Source organism: Micromys minutus (assembly GCF_963924665.1).
Source record: "Micromys minutus genome assembly, chromosome: 27".
Taxonomy (NCBI): domain Eukaryota; kingdom Metazoa; phylum Chordata; class Mammalia; order Rodentia; family Muridae; genus Micromys; species Micromys minutus.
The window spans coordinates 37166457-37185598 of NC_137962.1; the positions used below are offsets into that span (position 1 = coordinate 37166457).

Genomic DNA, 19142 nt, shown 5'->3' on the forward strand with positions numbered 1-19142 from the left:
CAAATGCTAGCCCCCAAGATGCAGTTCTCTTCCCCATCCCCTTATCCTTCTAGTGTTGAACTCCAAGGCTCCTCTCACCTAAACTTCCCAAATAGTAAAGCCTGCTGGCACAGAATGCCGTGCCCATGTGAAACATATTTCTGAATACTATGTGGGTTAGAGAAGAAATCATAATGGAAACAGTAATAATAGTATAGTGCATATTAAAACTTAAGGCTGTGCTGAAGACTGAGTTATCACTGAATGAGACTGAAGGCCGAAATGAGTGGGAGAGATGCTGTGTTAGTGTTTGAAAGACTTACAGCACTTTTGACTTCATAGAGTCAAAGCACTCCTACCAGAATCAGAAGACAGACGCCATAGCCGTCTTGAAAAAGAAGAATAAAATTGAACTTCTGATTTCAAGTGCTACAAGGCTAAGCAATAAAATAAAATTGAGAATCTAAAATCTTCAGAATTCACTTGATTTTCTACAAGCCTCCTGAACTCAAATGAAAAAAACAGTCCCTTCAGTAAATGGCAGAGGGAACATTCAAACTACTTCAGCCATACACAAAAATTAAAACAAAATGAATCACAGAGCCACATAACTCTTAGACAAGACAGAAATGTAAATCTTCATGATTTCTTATTTTTTAATTATTACTATTTTATGTATATGAGTGTTTTGCCTTCATATAAGTCTGTGTCTGTGTGCATGCCTGGAGCCCAGAGAGGGCTGGTGCCCATCAGATCCCTTGGAGGTAGAGTCACAGGTAGGTGAGCCACCAGACATGGGTGCTATGACTCAAATGCCTCTTTTTACCTGCTGAGCCATCACTGCAGCTCCTACACTGAAAGCTATTAGATGGCCTTTCCAAGGTTTTATGAGCAAATGTATGCCATGAGCCTGGGATGAGGACCAAGCATTCACTTGTATATCACCAACCAAAATACAATTTTATGTCACCGCATCCTACTTGTCATTCAAAACCCATTTAAGTAGTTGGACAGGATGATGCACACCTTTAATCGTGGTACTAGGGAGGCATTGACCGGCAAATCTAAAAGTTTGAGGCCAGCCTGGTCTACATAGTGAGTTCCAGGATAGCTGGGGATACATAGAGACACCCCATCTCAAAACAAACAGAAAACAAAACTATTTAGTGGGTGCCTTCTAAAGAGTTTTTCTAGTTGAGGAATTGGCCCATACCTCTGTAGGATCATGTCACCTGCTGGTTTGTATCCCATTGATATAACAAGATCTGGGGAATTGCTAGGAAATAATAGAGTGTGTTATTAATGTTAGATTTTTCAGACTTAAAGGTATGCTTTTCAAATTGATCACAGGACTTCTTTATTCTCTTAATAATTACTGCATTCTCAGCAATGGATAGAGGTACACCTCTGTAATTCCAGCACTTAGAAGGTAGAGACAGGCAGATCTGGAGTTCAAAATCATTCTTGACTTCTTAGATAGTTCAAGGCCATCCTGGGCTACTTGAAACAGTACAGTTAAAAAACAAAACAAAAAACAAACAAAAAACCCCAGTATTATAAAGCAAGCAAACCATTTAGAAATTTAAAAAATATATCTATCACATGTCAACAAAAGCATTTTTAGGTTATAATTTTCTAAAGATTAGGAGGAGCTTGTGTATCTGCAGATGTTGGACTATGTGAGTCCTTTTTTCTGTTTGAAAGAACATATGTAACAAGTAGAAAATTCTCCTCATACTAGGAGAGTAAGAATTTTTAAACACAAGTTGTGTCTTATTACTGTATAATAAGTCTTCTGAAAATAATTTTGAGTCAGGCACAGTGGCTTTTCCTGTAGTCCCAGGGAGGTTTGGGGCCAGCAAGATGGCTCCGCAGATACAGGCACTTGCTGCCAAGTCTTACAGCATGATTCTCATCCTAAAATTCATACTGTAGACAGAAAATCAACTCCTGCAAGTTGTCCCCTCACTTCTACATGTGTGCCTTATAAAATAGTTTTCATTATCCAAAGTCCTAGAAAGACCTCAGCAGCTTTCTCCAGACTATGCTCTGAGAGCTCCCAGCGTCTCATTCTCTGTGTTGTGTGTCAGTCTGGCCTGGAAACTTGCTAAATAGCCAGGCTGACCTCCAACTCATAACCTTTAACCTCCTCAGCCTCCCGAGAGCTACAGTACAGGCAGGAGGCATCACACTGAGCCCTCTCATCTTTTTAGTAGATTGTTTATAGCTAGTATAGCCGAATGGTGGTGGCACATGCCTTTAATCCTAGCATTTGGAAGACAGTCAGGCAGATGTCTAAGAAAAAAAAAAAAGAAGAAAGAAAAATGGGTTTATTTACTTATTTTTATATGTAGAGTGTTTTGTCTGAATGTATGTCTGTGTACCTAGTGCATGCCTGGTGCCTGTGGAGGCCAAAAGAAGATCTTGGATCCCCTGGAACTGGAAATAAAGACGTTTTGAGCTGCGGTGTGGGTGGCGGGATTTGAACTTTGATCCTCTGATAGAGCAGCCAGTGCTCTTGACCTCTGAGCCTTCCCTCCAACTCCCTCATACCACACACACTTTTTTTGTTTTGAGACAAATTCTTATAGCCCAGGCTGGCCTTATTGCACTAAAGTAGCAGAGGATGAGCTTGAGTTTCTCATCTTCCTGCATCAACTTTGAGTGTTGGGATTACAGGTTATACCATTCTACACAGTATATAGTGATACTGAAGATGCAGTCTAGATCTTTGTTCATGCTGGGCTATCACTATCCAGTGGGGCCTTTCCCAGCACAGAAAGCAGAGTTGGAGGGTCCTTGCAGATAGGAGATACAAAGTAGGAGAGGGAAGGGAGGAATTGGGGGTTAGGGCGGTTGCAGGTCAAGGGAATTTATCAGCTCTGACTATCTAGCAGCCGGGCCATTTTTGCTGCTTTGACTGTCTAGCAACCAAGTGCTTCTTTATCTATACAAGTTTCACAGAACAGAGACAGACTAATGATTATCCAAGTGGTACAGAATGTATGTTTGACTTTTCATTACACGTCTAGGGTTACAGTCCAGTTACAACTAGAAAAAGCAAACGACAGATTTTATTCTTATGTTAGTCCTGCAACTCCAATTTAAAGCCTCTAAACAATATCTCCTCCAAAGCAAGCATTTATCATATGACAGCCTGTTTTTAGGGTGGCATGTTTGCTGTTTGAAAGCACTCCAAACGAACAAAAAAAATCTGAACCAGTCTTCTTATGAATAGCAAATACTAATACCTAACGTCTTTTACTATATGTTTGATCATCTAGGCTATAAAGTAGAAAAACTTTATTATAGTCAATCTCTCTTATTTTCTGAATTTTATTCCTCCAGGGCGGTGCCCTGTCTCCCTATCTATAAACTACATTTTCAGGGAGCTCTAAATGTGTGTGTGTGTGTGTGTGTGTGTGTGTGTGTGTGTGTGTGTGTGTGTGTAATTTATATATATTTATATAATATATATATAACATCTTGAATCTGTAACCTTTTCTTCTGGCCAGTCAGGGTTTGTCAATTGTCTCTGTTTACCCTGTACCAATTATGCTGTTTGAGTTAGCTCAGGGGCAGATACCACAAGCAGATTCCTGAAATAATGACCTCCTTAAGCTTCATGCTTATCAATCTACAGGGCATAAAGAAGACTTCCAAATAGTGCCCAGATAAAGCTAATCTTAGGATGCTCCTAAAAGAACTCAGACATAATTTTTCTCGGGAGCTGTACTGGCTTCATGACTCTCACTGTTCCCAGTAGGTATGGCTGTGCTAATTCTCCCACCTGAGCCACATGCCCAGGTCCTCTTTCATTTTAAAACAAAAGTAGACCGAGTTAAGTACCTGTGCATCATATGCACGTTCATGAGGGGCAGAATGAATTAAAGATTGTATGTGGCTGGCATAGTGGTGTATCCCTTCAGTCCCACCACTGTAGATCTGGGGCAGGCAGATCAGAACAAAACAAATCAACAAACTAACCCTGAACACATGTTGGTATATACTCACACACTTAAAGAGGGGAAGAAATCAAGGGCTGCTGAGATGACTCAGTGGGTGTAAGTGCTTAATGCCTGGGCTGATGACTTGCATTTTATTCTGGAACCCACATAGTGCAAAAAAACCAACTCCCATGGGTGAATTGTTCTTTGACTACCCTTCCCAACACAAGTCAGAGTCTGTCTCTTTCTCCCTCTCTCCCTCACTCTCCATCTCTCTTTCTCTCTCTCTTTCTCTCTCTCTCTCTCTCTCTCTCTCTCACACACACACACACACACACACACAAATTTAACACCTTTTTTTTTTTAAAATAAAGGAGTGAAAGGAAGTTGTATATGTGTTTGGTGGAGTCTGAGGTTTAACTGTGAAGAGGGATGAGGCATCTGGGTTCTTACACCCCGTCTCAGCCACTCTGCCTTTGGGCTGCCCAGGCCCTTGACTTTCTAGCTGAAGGGACCTCCTGGCTTTAAGTGACAATGCAGCGTAGGAATTTACTTGTTCTCCCAATGCAGAATGTTGTAATTCGAAATGGTTTTGGAGAGAGAACAAAGTGTCTGAAATAGATTTCTCTAGAAATAGATTATTGTAAATTGTAATTATTGTCTGCAATAGCACTCCTACTCAGATAGTTAGAATTCTGTGGGACTCAGTAGGTTTATTTTATGCCTCTGGCACAGTAGTGTGGGACATCATGACTGCTTCTCCTCTGCGTCTTCTCATTCGGTATAACTGAACAAATTGTTCTCAGGAAAGATATGAATCTATTTAGAGAAATGTAATTCAGATTCTGAAAATTATGTTTGTATGACTCAGTGTAAGGTGTGCATGTACAATATTTTGTTGCCGGTAACTGTGCGTGTGAAAGCAGCCCTTTGTGTTTCTTGATGAGGAAACACATAGAGCAGCTGGGTGCATCCCCAGCCCTTAAGGTATAATCTACAATGTTAGTGTTGCACTTGTATGTATTTTACCTCAATTTTAAAAGCAAAACAAAAGAAAAAACTCCTGAGGCTGGTGGCGTGAAAGAAGCTGCTTAACCCTGTGGCTAGCTAATCCCTAGCCCTCCAAGGGGCTCCCTGTACTTCCTAGTGCATTGCAAAAAGCAGAAGGGTGTTTGTTATATTTTATTCAACATTTCTAGATGATTGGCAGCACATTGCCTAAGACGCCATATTGCTGTCATCAGAAGCTCCCATCTCGGCATTCTAATTTTAAGCTTCACATTCATGTTTCTAATGAAACAGGGGGAATCTGTGTGTGTGTGTGTGTGTTTGTGTGTGTGTGTGTGTGTGTGTGTGTGTGTGAGTGTGTGCTCAAGTGCCTGTGTGTGTCTTCTCCTTTGAATTGCTGTTTATTTGCTGCTGCTGGTCTCCTGGGATGACAAGTCAGGCTGGTCTTCCGCATGTGTCAGGTCACCTTGGGGAAGTCCAGAAGCTGGACTGGGAGTCCCTGGCTGCTGTGAAAGGTACCACAGGGCTCCCTTCTACCTCCCAGGGTTTATCCTCTGTTGTATCTGTTTTCTGTTTCTACCTAACAAGTGTGACCATGCCTACCAAGTAGCTTAAAACCATACCTGTTTATCATCTGGAGTGTAGGCCCGTGCAGGTTTACTGAGATAAAATCAAAACATTTCGAGAACCATGTTCCTTTCTTAAGGCAGTGGTTCTCAGGCCATGGCCAAGACCCCTTTTTCACAGGGGTCACCTAAGACCATCTGCATAACTACTTACATTACAATTCATAACAGTAGCAAAATTACACTTAAGAAGTAGCAACAAAAATAATGTTATGCCTGGGGACCACCACAGCTTGAGGAACTGTTACAGGGTTGTAGCATTAGAAAGTTTGAGAACCACTGTTCTAGGGTAAAGATTATTTCCTTCCTTTGTCCACTTTCTGGAGGCTGCTACAGTCCCTGACTAGTGGCATCTTCCTCCATTGCCAGAGTTGGCACTTGGAGTCTCTTCTTCCACTGTGTTACTTACTCCTCTGATCTGCTCCTGAGTTGTCTTTTCTCTAGTGTTGGGAACAGAACCCAGAGTCTTCTCTTTCTCTCCCTCCTCCTCCTCCTCTCTCTCCTCCTTCTCCTCTTCTCCTCTTCTCCTCTTCTCCTTTCCCCTCCTTCTAATTAGTTTTTATTTGGTTTGGTTTAGATAGAGTCTCACTGTGTAGCTCAGAATTCTGTGTGGATCAGACTGGCCTCAAACAGAGAGATCCACTTGCCTTGGATTCCTAAGTGCTGGAACTAATGGCTTGAACCCTATCCCCCCTCTTAGTCTTTTTGTTTACATTTAATTTATTTATATATGTAGATGTGTGCATGTGTTTGGAGGTCAAAGGGCAGCATGTAGAAGTCAGTTCTCTCCTTCCATCATATGGGTTCTGGTATTGGAACTGATGTCATCAGATTCACATCAAGAGACTTTACTCAATGAGTCACTTTGCCAACCCCTGCTACTTTTAAGGAGTCCTGTAATTTCTTTTCTTTTTTAAGATTTATTTATTTGTTTTATATAAGTACACTGTAGCTATCTTCAGACACACCAGAAGAGGGCATCAGATCTCATTACAGATGGTTGTGAACCACCATGTGGTTGCTGGGATTTGAACTCAGGACCTCTGGAAGAGCAGTCAGTGCACTTAACCACTGAGCCACCTCTCCAGCCCAGTCATGTAATTTTAAGGTCAGCTGGTTAATAAACTGCAAGACACTGTGACATTTTCATAGAAATTAGGATATCCACAAGTAAGAAATAGTACTTCAACCTCTGGTCTCTCCATACATGCACACGTGTGCACATATTTCAAATAATAGTATGATTCTTGTATACATTTTCAATTTTGGTGATTATATTGATTAAGCATTTTAGGAAGTATATATATATATGTAACACACACATATACACATACTAGTCTTTTGGGACAAGGTCTTGCCATATAGCCTTGACTGTCCTGAAACTTACTATGTAGACCAAGCTGGTCTTATTCATAGAGATCTGCCTGCCTCTGCCTTCTGAATTCTGAAATTAAGCAGGTGTACCACCATATCCAACTTAGACTATATTTTTAGATTATTGATTATTTTTGTTTTGAGGAGTATCAAAGGCATCATAGTAGCAACTGACCTGAAAAAAAAAAAGTCAAAATTTCATTTATCTGCTGTCTTCAAATGTGCTATAGCTTTGTTTCTTTTTCACTATTAGAAAAACAAAAGGTATTTTTTTTTTTTTTTTTTTTGGAAAATCAAACTTTCCTGCTAAATATCTAATAATAGAATTCTAAATGTGACTAATCCCAATAGATTGAAGTACTGTTTATTTGGTAAGAATTTAATTTAACTGATAGCACTAATCAGTTGTGTTTTTTAATGTTACATATATATATATATATGTATAGAAATAAATATCTATTCTTCTCTTATATATTACATCCCAACAGCAGTTTCCCCTCCTTCCCCTCTCTTCTTTTCCCTCTCCCCTCAGACCCTCAGAAAAGAGCAGGCCTCTCAGGGACATCAACCAAACACAGCATAACAAACTCCAGTAGGGGGAATGGGTCCTACAAGTAGGCGAGAGAGTCAAGGACAGCCCCTGCTCCCACTGTTAGGATTTCTACAAGAATACCAGGCTATTTTAGCCATAGCATATATGTACAGGACCCAGGTCAGACTCTACAGGTTCCCAGATCTCTCAAGTTCCCACGACTTCCGGTCTGTTGATTCTGTGGGCCATGTTCTTAGCAATGGTTGGGGACAGATGCAGAGAACCACAGCCAAACGTTACTAACAAGTTTTTGATCATTTAAAAATTGCAGTCTGGGGTTAGAGGGATGACTCAGTGGTTAAGAGACTCGATGCTCTTCCAGAGGTTCTGAGTTCAATTCCCAGCCACCACATTGTGGTTCACAAACATCTATAGTGATAGAATCTGATGCCTACTTCTGGTGTGCAAATAAACATGCAGACAGAATACTCATATACATAAAGAAATAACCCTTTAAAAAAATATAGCCTGTGGCTGGGGAGAATGACCAATGGTAAAGAACACTGGCTGCTACTGTAGATGGCTTGGGTTCATTCAGCTCCCAGCACCCACACGGCAGCTCACAACCATCTGAACTCCATTTCCAGGGAATCTGACATCCTCTTCTGGCCTCCAGATCACACCAGGAGGGCAAGTAATGCAGACAGACGTGCATGTAGACGTAAAGAGAAACACACACTTTTTTTAAAAGTTGTGGCCTGTGTTTATTTGCTGCAATGGTTAAAGTCCTTTCTAAACTCTGCAGGGAAGTGTGACTGCCATGACAGTGTTCTTCCCCTTGGATACTGCTAGACTTCGGCTTCAGGGTAAGTATTGATCCCAACATCAGGTAACTTTGATGTTGGGAAGCATTTTCTACTACATACTGCACCAAGAAAAGGGTATTCTGCCTATACACTGCTGTTGTCTGTTTGCTGGTTTGGTTTTGTGACAGGGTTTTATATACAGCCCAGCTGGCTTCAAACTCATTCCATAGCCCAACCACGATTCATCCTCCTGCCTCCACCTCTAAAGTTCTTGCATCATAGCTCTGCACCTGACTCAAGTATTTGATCCCCACTCCTCTTTCTGTATGGGGTGAACAAGCTTTGTGCAGCATCTAGGCCAGTGTGGGGCCCAGCTGGACTTCGTGCCCACCCCATATTGTTCTCCAAGGAGAATTGTGGCAACTCAAGTTAAAGTAAATAAGAGGGTCACTTGTAGAAAATCCCCCAGTGGGAATTTTCCGGTGTGTAGTCAGAAAGGTGGGAATACTAAGTGTGTGCGGGCAGTTTCTAGTATAAACTGACTAGCACTTACTTACAAAACCGTCTTCAATGCCAAGGCCCTGCAGGCTCTTAGAAGAGAAAAAGGGTGGCCTGAAGGGTTAAGTCAGGGGAGCCAGAAACGGGTGAATTTCCTCCCACTAGACAGTGATTACATACAGCTTTTACTTCTGTCAGTGCCCCATGACACCTGCCCTTTGAACTCCATCTCACTGAGGTCATCATGTAGCAAGTCCACACATGAAAAAAGGGTATCTTTTTCTTTAGCAGTCATTGGAAAGGCAGGTGGGAACTGTTCTCTTGGCTTACATGTAATGGTTTCTATCTTAGGGTAATGGACTGCATGATGGGTAAGTGGGCAGTGGAATGGGCACTGCACTTACTACACTGGTGTCTGGGCACTGCCGTGTAATGTCCGCCAAACAAGGTTAAGCAGGGTTGACCTTGGAAATACCTTAAGAGATCCCAAGGTCGGGTACTGCCAGGCTTGGTAAAGCAGTCAGTGCTGGGACAAAGTGAGGAGCTGCTGTGAGAGATGGACGCAGCAGGGAAGCTGGCCTAGCCCGCTTCAGCTTCCTGATTCTTCCACCCCAATCATTCACATGAGGGTGCCCCCCACTTGGGGACATCAGAGCTTTGTTCCACTGCCCTTTGGCTACCAGCCTTCAGTTTCTTAGAAGAGTCATAGTGGATGAGCCATGGCATTAGCCATTTCTAATCTGAGAGACCAGAGGGCTTCTTACAGTTATAACCTAAGTCCTTGCCATTCTTTCTAAAACTCCATGGCTTTTACAGTAGAAAGTCAGACCCAGGCTTCACGTGTGCTAAGCAAGTGCTCCACCCTTGAGCTCCGTCTCCAGGATGACTTTTGAGGCTTAAACTGGGCATTTTTAAGGGAGGAAGGTTTTCTAAAGAGAATGGAAACTGGGAAGCAGCAGAGACAAATGCCCACTTCCTGCTCATCCAGACATGCCATACTAAGCTGCCTCTAGTGCTACAGGCTTTTGCATTTTGCTACAATTCTTTTTATTTTCTCCTCCTTTCTTTTCATCTTGAAATTATAAACCAGTGCCACAACTTGTGTAAAGAGAGTTTGAAAACTGACTCCAAGGTTAAACACTTAGCTTACTGGTTGTGGTTAAGATTTTTAGATAGGCGATTATTTATGATTCACAAAGCAAAATACGTAGAAAGGAGTACTATCCAGGGAAGCCTCCAACCCACCTTCACCCCGTCCACCATCGTCACCACTGTAGTTTCTTGGTATCTACATCACTAGGAAGATTCCACTCTCTCTTTGTCTCTTAGTGTTTAAAGTTGCTTTTAATTGTGTGTATGGTGTGTGTGTGTTTGGGGTATGTGCACACAAGTGCAGGTGACCTCAGAAGCCAGGAGCTTTGGAATCCCTGGAGTTACAGGTGATTGTGAGCCACCTGCTGTGGGTGCTGAGCCATCTCTCCAGCTCCAAGATTTCTCTATTTGGACATCCTTTAGAATGGCAGGTGTAGAGTAGTCACCGTGTGTACACCTACAGACCCAACTACTTGGGAGTCTGAGGCCTGTGGACTGTTTGAGCACAGGAGCTGTACTGAGACCTTGTTTCAGAGAGGGAAGAAGGAAGAGAGAATGAGAGAGGCAGAGCAGAATAAAGAGTATCAGTGTTGCCCACTAGAGCCCACTGTTGCATAGGAGTGAAGCATGAGACTGTCAGTCAGCCTTTCCTGGTTTCCTGATCAGCCTTTCAGACTGTATACAATAACAAGCAAGTAACGTGTGTTCCGGGTTTTCGGTCTCACTCATAGAAAAAAACAGTCTGCTCTGTCCCAGACCTTGCATTAAAAATATTCTTTTTTAGATTTTATTTATATTTGGGTGTTTTTCCCAAATGTATGTCTGTATAGCACATGTGTGCCTCATCCCCACAGAGACCAGAAAAAGCACCAGATTCTCTGAGACTGGAGTTACAGATGGTTGTGAGTCACCATGTAGATGCTAGGAATTGAACCCTGTTCCTCTGAAAGAACAGCTAGTTCTCTTAACTGCTGAGCTATTTCTCTAGCTCCCCATCCCCCCAAAACTTTCCATGGTAAGCCTGGCAGTGTTTTTTTGTTTTTGTTTTTTTTTATCCAGTCTTCCAGTTGTCAAGTAGTCTGGTATGCATGCACCATAACCTGCTTACCCTTGCCCTATTGTGAAAGAATTCTTGGGTTGTTTTACTTTTTTGTTATTATTTTTCTTGCAAATATGATGTAATAAAGGATTTGTTCATAAGCTACTTTGTTTCTGTAAACTTTATGGAATAAATTCCCAGATGTGAGATTTCTTCCAAATCAAGGGGTAAATGTGTGATTTTTGAGTAAATGCCAGATTGCTTTTAATGGGGACTGACTAACTTGCCATTTCATGAGATATACTAGTACCAATTTTAATTCTAAAGAAACTGGTTCATCTCCACATTTTTATGTTTTCAGATTAATTTTATAGCTTGGGCAGGAAATTTGAAGTTAATTGAAATGTGGTTATTGCTATCAGTGACAGTGCACAAGAAATGAGGGTGTTGTCCTTCTGGGATTCAAGATTAGGAAGCAGCACAAAGCCAGAATACTTGAAATTTGAGCTTTAATCCTGGCTTTGCTTTTGTTTCCCTAGCCTCTTTTATAAAAGGAAGTATAGGCTGAAAGATGGCTTGGAGATTAATGGCATTTGTAGCTCTAACAGAGGACCTGGGTTCAATTCCCAGCACCCACATGGCAGTTCTAAACCATCTGTAACTCCAGCTGTGGGTTATCAGACGCCCTCTATGACTTCCCTGGGCACCAGGCACACGTATAGTACATATATACATGTAGGCAAAACAGTCATACATAGAAAACAAAATAAATCTTTTTTTTTTTTTTTAAGGAGAGAAAAAAGTAATCATTTTCCTTTATAAGGTCTGAAAATAAAAATGGAACATGCATGTTGGGTTTTTTGATTGTTTGTTTGTTTTAATCTTTATTTATTTTATGTATATGAGTACACTGTAGCTGTCTTTAGACACACCAGAAGAGGGCATCGGATCCCATTACAGATGGTTGTGGGTCACCATGTGGTTGCTGGGACTTGAACTCAGGACCTGTGGAAGAGCAGTCAGTGCTCTTAACCGCTGAGCCATCTCTCAAGCCTGCATGTTGGTTTTAAAAAGAGCACTGTATGAAGGTGAAGAATTGGCTAAACCATTAAGAACATTTATGGATTCAGAACATATGGGTCCAGAGGACACAGGTTTAGTTCCTAGCACCTACATCAGAAAGTTCACAATTGCCTGTTCCTGTAATCCAGAGGATCTGATACCCTCTGGCCTCCAAGATTCCCTGCATATACGGGGCACACTTAAAGTCACAGAGGTACACATACATAGGAAGGATAGATACATGGATGATATGGAGCTAGAGAGATGACTTAGTGCTTACAAACATATATTGTTCTTTCAGAGGACCCAAATTCAGTTCCCAGTAATCCAATTCCAGGGGATCCTACACCCCATTCTGGCCTCCAAGGGCACCTGCACTCAGGGACACACTGATAGCCAAACACACGTACAAACATACTATCAAAAAATAAATATTTTTAAGGATAGCTTAGTAAAACTCCAGAAATAGCATTTCTGCTTTACTGTGGCAATTAGTGTTTAAGTTAAAATCCTTTCTGAGTAACAGATGAAACCCAAGGAATTTTCTCTGGGGACGTAAAGCCATTGGCTAGACACTAGAGGTTCTGAGGCAAAGTAGGGAACTCGAGGCGAGAGCGTACGCCGATGAAGTGATGACTGTGGTGGGACTTGCGGATGCGGCAGATAATACTTGTCTCTATTCTTACAGTCGACGAGAAAAGAAAGTCAAAAACAACACACGCAGTGCTCCTGGAGATAATTAAGGAAGAAGGCCTGTGAGTACCGCCCGTTTCACAACCCCATCAGAGTGGTCTATATGGAGATTCACGTGCTGAGACTTGAAGTCCCTGCTTAGAGGCTTATAGTCTTGGGACATATAGAGGCACATGTGTTCTTGATTCCCTCAGATCTGTTAGCCTTTTGGTTTTTTGTTTTGTTTTGTTCTTAGATTTATTTCTATATGTTTGTACTTTCCTTACATGCATGTCTGTGTATCACATCTGTACCAGATGCTTAAGGAAGCAATAACAGGGTGTTAGATCCCCTGGAACTGGTGTTAAACATAGTTGTGAATCACCATGTGGATCCTGGGAACCAAACCTCTTCAAGAGCAACAAATGTCCTTAACTGCTAAGACCTTTCTCTAGCCTCCACAATTTAATTAATTAAAATTTTTTAAAAGATTTATTTATTTTATGTATGTGAGTACACTGTTGCTGTCTTCAGACAAACCAGAAGAGGAATTCCACTACAAATGGTTGTGAGCCACCATGCAGTTGCTGGGAATTGAACTCAGGACCTCTGGAAGAACAGTCAGTGCTCTTAACCACTGAGCCATCTCTCCAGCCCCAATTAATTAATTTTTTATGGTGCCTTCTAAGAAATTTTTTGTTTTGTTTTGTTTTTTTGAGACAAGGTTTCTCTGTGTATCCCTAGCTGCCCTAGACCCCACTCTGTAGACAAGGCTGGCTTCAAACTGAGACTCACCTGCCTCTGTCTTTTAAGTGCTGGTATTAAAGACATCACTGCACACCTAAATTTAATGTATAATAAAGCAACAGTGTTGTTGCTTAAGAGTTGAGGATTTAGCTCACTGACCCTATTTGCCTCGCCTTTACAGGGCCTGGTTTCAGTGCCAGCAGCACAAACTGCACAGGACATACACTGACTGGTGCGCGCTCGCACGCACGCACGCATGCACACAAACACACACACACATACACACATGCACACACACGGTTCGTTCCTATCAATTGCATCTAGACAGAGTGCATTCTTTTTTAAATTTCTTTAAATTTGCATTTTGAGATAATTTCAGAGTTGCAAACAATTTTAAGACTGAAATTTGTACAAAGAGTGCCACTGCATGCTTTAGGTGTTTATTCACCATTTTTATATTTTCCTCCCTCTGCTTCTGTCTTTAATACATACATGCATATCACACGATCTTTTTCAGTTACTTAAATATCAGTTAGATGTATCAAAGCATTCAAGTCTCCCTATAAGGCCCTGGCTGGTGTGGAACAAGCTATGTTAACCTTGAACTCATAGGGATCCACCTTCCTTTGCCTCCTGAGTGCTGAGATTAAAAGTATGAGTTTTAATTCTTGTTTTAAGTTCACCTGTAGGCCAGAAGAGGGCACCAGATCTCCTTACAGATGGTTGTGAGCCACCATGTGGTTGCTGGGAACTGAACTCAGGACCTCTGGGAGAGCAGTCAGTGCTCTTAACCTCTGAGCCAGTGCATTCTTGATAAGAATAATAAGTGGTTAGGCAGTACAGTGGTGTGTCCCTGTACTGCCCACTCTACCGGAAGCTGAGGAAGAACTGCTTAACGCAGGAGTTAAGAGTCAGGCCTCCTGTTACCATGTGTGCTTTCTGATGTGTGATTAAGCTACTTCCTGCAGCTCTAAGCACTTGTGGGGAGAACATTTTAAGGTACTGCAGATGTCCTGCTCTTTGTCAGACCTTGAGATTGTCAGTAAAGACCAGACTTTCCTGGCTTCTTTTTACTTATTTCTCTCAGTTCTGTGACAACCAAGAGAAAGGAGGGAAGGTTTATTCTGACTTCCTTCCAGTCCTTCACGGTAGGTCAGGCATGCCAGCCGATCACATTGCCTCCACGGGACGGGGGACTGAACTGTCCCCAGTGACTGTTCCCTCTTGCCAGGCTGGCTCTTCCTCTTACAGACTTCACAATCTTCTAAAGCAGTTGCCATTTAGCATTCAAAGCTTGTGGAGAGTGATTTACATTCAAACCTTGACGGGCTCCTCTGGCAATTGTCCATGATCTTTACTTTGCTTATTGTGTTTTTTTTTCTGTAGCCTGGCACCTTACCGAGGATGGTTTCCAGTTATTTCCAGCCTCTGCTGCTCCAATTTTGTCTATTTTTACACTTTTAATAGCCTCAAAGCAGTGTGGGTCAAAGGTCAACGTTCTTCTACAGGAAAAGATCTGGTGGTTGGATTTGTAGCAGGTAACAAAGTGTTCTGTGTATAAAATATGTGTGTATTTTAATGATGATCTGTGCTTCATGTATCCTCTAAGAGATGATTTAGCACCCAGTAATGCTGCAGAGAATATGACCAGTTTTTCTCACATGTCTTCTTAATGTGATTATAAAGACACATGACATAAAATTTGCCACTAGCCATTTTAAGGTAAGTTAGTCATGTGAACTAAGCGTGCATTTTAAAACTGACACCAGAGGTATTTATTTTACAAAACTCATACACCCTAAGTAAATTTCCCGTCTCTCCTTCCCCAGCCCTTGGTAGCCATCATCCACCCTACTTTCTGCTTTTAAGGGTTTGACATTAGCTTCTGCATGTAAGTGAAACCGTACAGTATTTGCTTTCTTCACTCAGTAATATCCCCGAGATTCAAGTATATAGTGTAGCATTTGACAGATAGTCCCCTTTGTATGTCCTGATAATACTCTGCGGTATGAATACATCACATTGTGTGAACCCATCATCTACTAATGGACACTTGGGTGGTATCCGACACGTGCTGTTGTGAATAGAACACAGGGCTGGGCATCTAAAGAGATGCCCTCCTCTCAAGTACTTTTGTATATATGTCCCCAAGTGGGGCTGCAGATCATGTGTAATTGTCATGAACATGCTATGTCAGAAGCAATGATGGATACATTAATGTCTTTCTACAATGTCAGAATTTTTGAATAACAACTAATCTACTAGCTCCATCAGTTTAGTTGGCTGTAGTTTTCAGTGTTCCAATTTCCCTTGGTAGCTGGCAGTTCTTTTGTTGTGATCTTAACCACTGATGTTATTTTTTAGATCTCACTTTGTAATCAACTGTAATGATGTGTGTGAGCATTAAGGGACGAGGGTTAAAGAGGTGGAGGCAGGAGGATGATGGGTGCAAAGAGGTTCTGGGGTGCCGTGATAGCTAATGAGTCCTGTTGGAGAGTAGCTGGAGATGCCCCTGACACAGAGCCAGGCTGCAGATTTCACAGGTTTGAACTGAGCCTCAGAGTAGAGTAAAGGTGCTGGTGAGAGGGACAGGCCTGTGGAGGCTGCAGAAGTGAGGGGCAGGTCCTGGTAGACAAACTAGTAGACTGTCAGATGGCAGTGGGAATAGGCTGTGTCAGCACTTCTCTGCTGGCTATTCTAGTCCCTTGGCACACACGCTGGATGGTCAGATGATAGGTCAGTGGGATGTAGTGTTAGATGTCTCCTTCATGAGGCTCAGGTGAGGGTGTTTCACCCTTCCTTGGTCTGGTATGTTCTAGGGCCTGCTTCTTCTGGTATGTGACCATAAGGTTCTGACCTACTTTGGTAATTTTACTTGAAGCAGTACATATTACTGGTGTGTACCTTGTGGGTGGTGCTGGCCAGGCTGTGGTGTCTAGATGCATGGTGAGACTTGTTCTGTGTCTGTGTTCATAGGGAAGGTTGAGTCAAGTGCTGCATGGAAGGCAGAGTGACTGTTGCTGAGCAAGCTCAGCCTCGTCACAGCCGAAGTTCTGTCGGCTTTGGGGCAGTGTGCACACCAGGTGAACCTTCACGGTCCAGTGATTGATCCTTTGTAGGCTTCTCACTCTGCTCTCCTATCAGTGTGGATTTACTTCGTCAAGTGTTTTTCCGTATATTCATTGCTTGTTTGTAGATCATCTCTATGAGTGCCCCTTCAAGTTCTTGGACTTTTTTTTTTTTTTAAAACCAAGCTACTGTTTTTGCATCCTTGAGTTGTAGGAATCCTTCATGCCTTGTAATAAACTCTGGTACCTGGATTAGCCCCTAAAACCATTGCAATGTTGAGTGGTGATATCTGTCACCCGTTCCGTTGACCTTGGTTCAAGGTTGCAAGGACAGCAGTAGTGAAATGAGGCTTACAATCCAATGATGTAAGAAAGACAATCGGGAAGATAAATCTAATGTACAGTGAGTGTGTTAGAAAATAAGGATTAAGGGAAAATCTAATCAGAGGAGGAGGGTAGAGAATATGGCCGGCTAGCCAGATCACCATTTCAGACAGCATGGTTTTTTCTTTTTCTTTGTTTCTTTTTTGTTTTTTGGACAAGGTTTCTTTTTGTATTGTTGGCTGTCCTAGAAGTAGCTCTGTAGACCAGGCTAGCTTTGAATTTGCAGAGATCCTTAAAGATGTACACCTCCACCACCTGGGTCATTGTGGCCATTTTAAAGGAGTCGATAGACAGGCAGAAACATGGCAGGAGTGTTCTAGAACACAGCAGAGGTCAATGCGACTGGAGAGAACAGAGCAGAGATCAGTGTGACTTCACAGGACAAGAGGTAGGAATCAATTGGAGAGCCCTCAACAGCAGTGCAAAGTTCTCACTTATGTTCTAACATGAAACCATTGACCACTGTGCTGAGCGTGCTTGAAGACTAGAGGAAGCAAGACATCAGTTAGGAGCAGGAAGCAGAGGATTAGCTGGAAATGGGGTAAGGCTATAAGCCCTCCTCCAGCAAGACTTTACTTCCTAAAGGTTCCATAACCTCTCCAAACAGAGTGACCAACTAAAGACCATGCATGCAGATATATGAACTGTTGAGGACATTCATCCAGGCCATAAAGAGCACAGGTCTAGTTTGTCCTGTCTTTTCCTCCTAGTCTTGCCTCCCCCACCCTGTAGCCAAGCTCTCCATCACATCTTTTTCTCCCTCTTTTCCTGCCAATTCAGGCTAGTGCACATCTCTTTTTCTTTGTCATTCTTTTGTATGGGTGTGTTCCCTCTGGGCAGACAGCTGAGCCTCACTGCATGTCTATCACTCACAGTAAAGCTCCCCCCAACTGATGCCATAGTCCACTTACAGTTCCATCTCCTACCTGCACATTTCAGAGATCCCAATTCTCTACCTGTCAGCCCTTTTGGAGATGCCCCTGTACTCACGTGATAAGAAGTGTGTCACTCTATCACATAGAGCAAGAAAAGCACTCTGGGATTACTCCACTGACACCACCTTTACCTTTAGACAGAGCAGCCTTGGTTTCATGGCGAGAACAAGGTAACTTACTATAGCAAGAAGGCAAGCCATTTCCTACCACATGGGCTGGACATCTGTGTAGGGATCCTCTCCCTCTTCAGCCCAAGATGCTCTGCGCTAGAGAGCTTAGCTTCCTTTGGTGGTTCACACTTAGAGCAGCATAACAATGCCACTCCACATTCTCCCAAGTTCATCTTTGGTCTTACTGGTCCCTCCCTGTCTGAGCACCAAGTGTTGCATGACTTCTTGAGGAGACGTACTCAAATATCTGCTCATCTCAGCTAGGGCTCCCAAGTCCAGCTTGGTGGACAAATGAATTTATTGACCTTACTTGGAGGAGCATACCTGAGCTGTTATAAGACTATGGGTGACCCCAAAACAGCTACATCACCAGGAAGTCTCCCTCCAGCAAAGATGACTACTTCTGAAAACTACATAAGTAAGTACCTCCTCTAGTCAAATTCGCATTACCTGTGTATTTTGGCCATTTGCAGCTTGGGCAGAGTTACATTCAGCTGAGGGAGGAGTTGTGGAGGGATAAGCTACAGTCTAAGATGGTCCATCCCCACTCTCTCTGTGAGTGAATGCTAAGATGGTAATGACCAAAGCTGTAGAGATGCCTCAGTGATCAAGAGCATTTGTGGTTCTTTCAGAGGACCCAGGTTCATTTTCCAGAACCCACAAGATTACTCAGGCTCACAACTGTCTAACTCCATTTCAGGCTTTCGGGCTCTCTTCTGGCCGCCATAGGCTCCCGTGCATACGTGCTCTGCTTAAGTTCACACAAGTATACATACATGAATAAGATTTAAGAGGAATGAAAATAGTGACGAGCACTCTGTGCCTGGAAGACACTTGTCCCCAGCCACATCCCACACAGTAGCAAACAACCTTGAAACGCCAGTGTGCTTGTTCTCAAGAAACTTGAAATTGCAGTTCTGAGGCTCTGTTAGAACTCCTCCTTTCTGACGGTTCAGAAGCCCTTGGAAATGACTTTTATGATTTTAAACCTCTCCCCATGATGCATTTTTTTGTATCTTAATCCATACCCACTCTTGCAGTAACGGAAGCTGTCTTTTCTCGGAGCTCTGTCGCTGTGTTAGCTCTGGAGAAACAAGTTTCTTTCTCTGAGAAGAGCAAGGCCCAGCTTTCCGGGTTCTCAGTCTTCCTCACACTGCTGACCTTTAATACAGTTCCTCGTGTTGCGGGCGCCCCCAACCGTAA

At 42.6% G+C, this 19142-nt stretch overlaps 1 protein-coding gene across 3 annotated transcripts in view; it reads left to right on the top strand.

Annotated features, from left to right (window-relative positions):
- SLC25A17 (solute carrier family 25 member 17) overlaps nucleotides 1-19142 on the top strand; it is a 37049-nt gene that overhangs the window by 4454 nt on the left and 13453 nt on the right. Inside the window, exons 2-4 of one of the 3 annotated variants that reach the window (XM_080938987.1) lie at nucleotides 8272-8332; nucleotides 12652-12718; nucleotides 14769-14920. In XM_080938987.1, the coding sequence (XP_080795113.1) occupies nucleotides 8272-8332; nucleotides 12652-12718; nucleotides 14769-14920 (280 nt within the window). Of the gene's footprint in view, nucleotides 1-8271; nucleotides 8333-12651; nucleotides 12719-14768; nucleotides 14921-18263; nucleotides 18358-19142 lie in introns of those variants that run through there. The other 2 variants (XM_080938988.1, XM_080938989.1) reach the window with 2 other exon arrangements.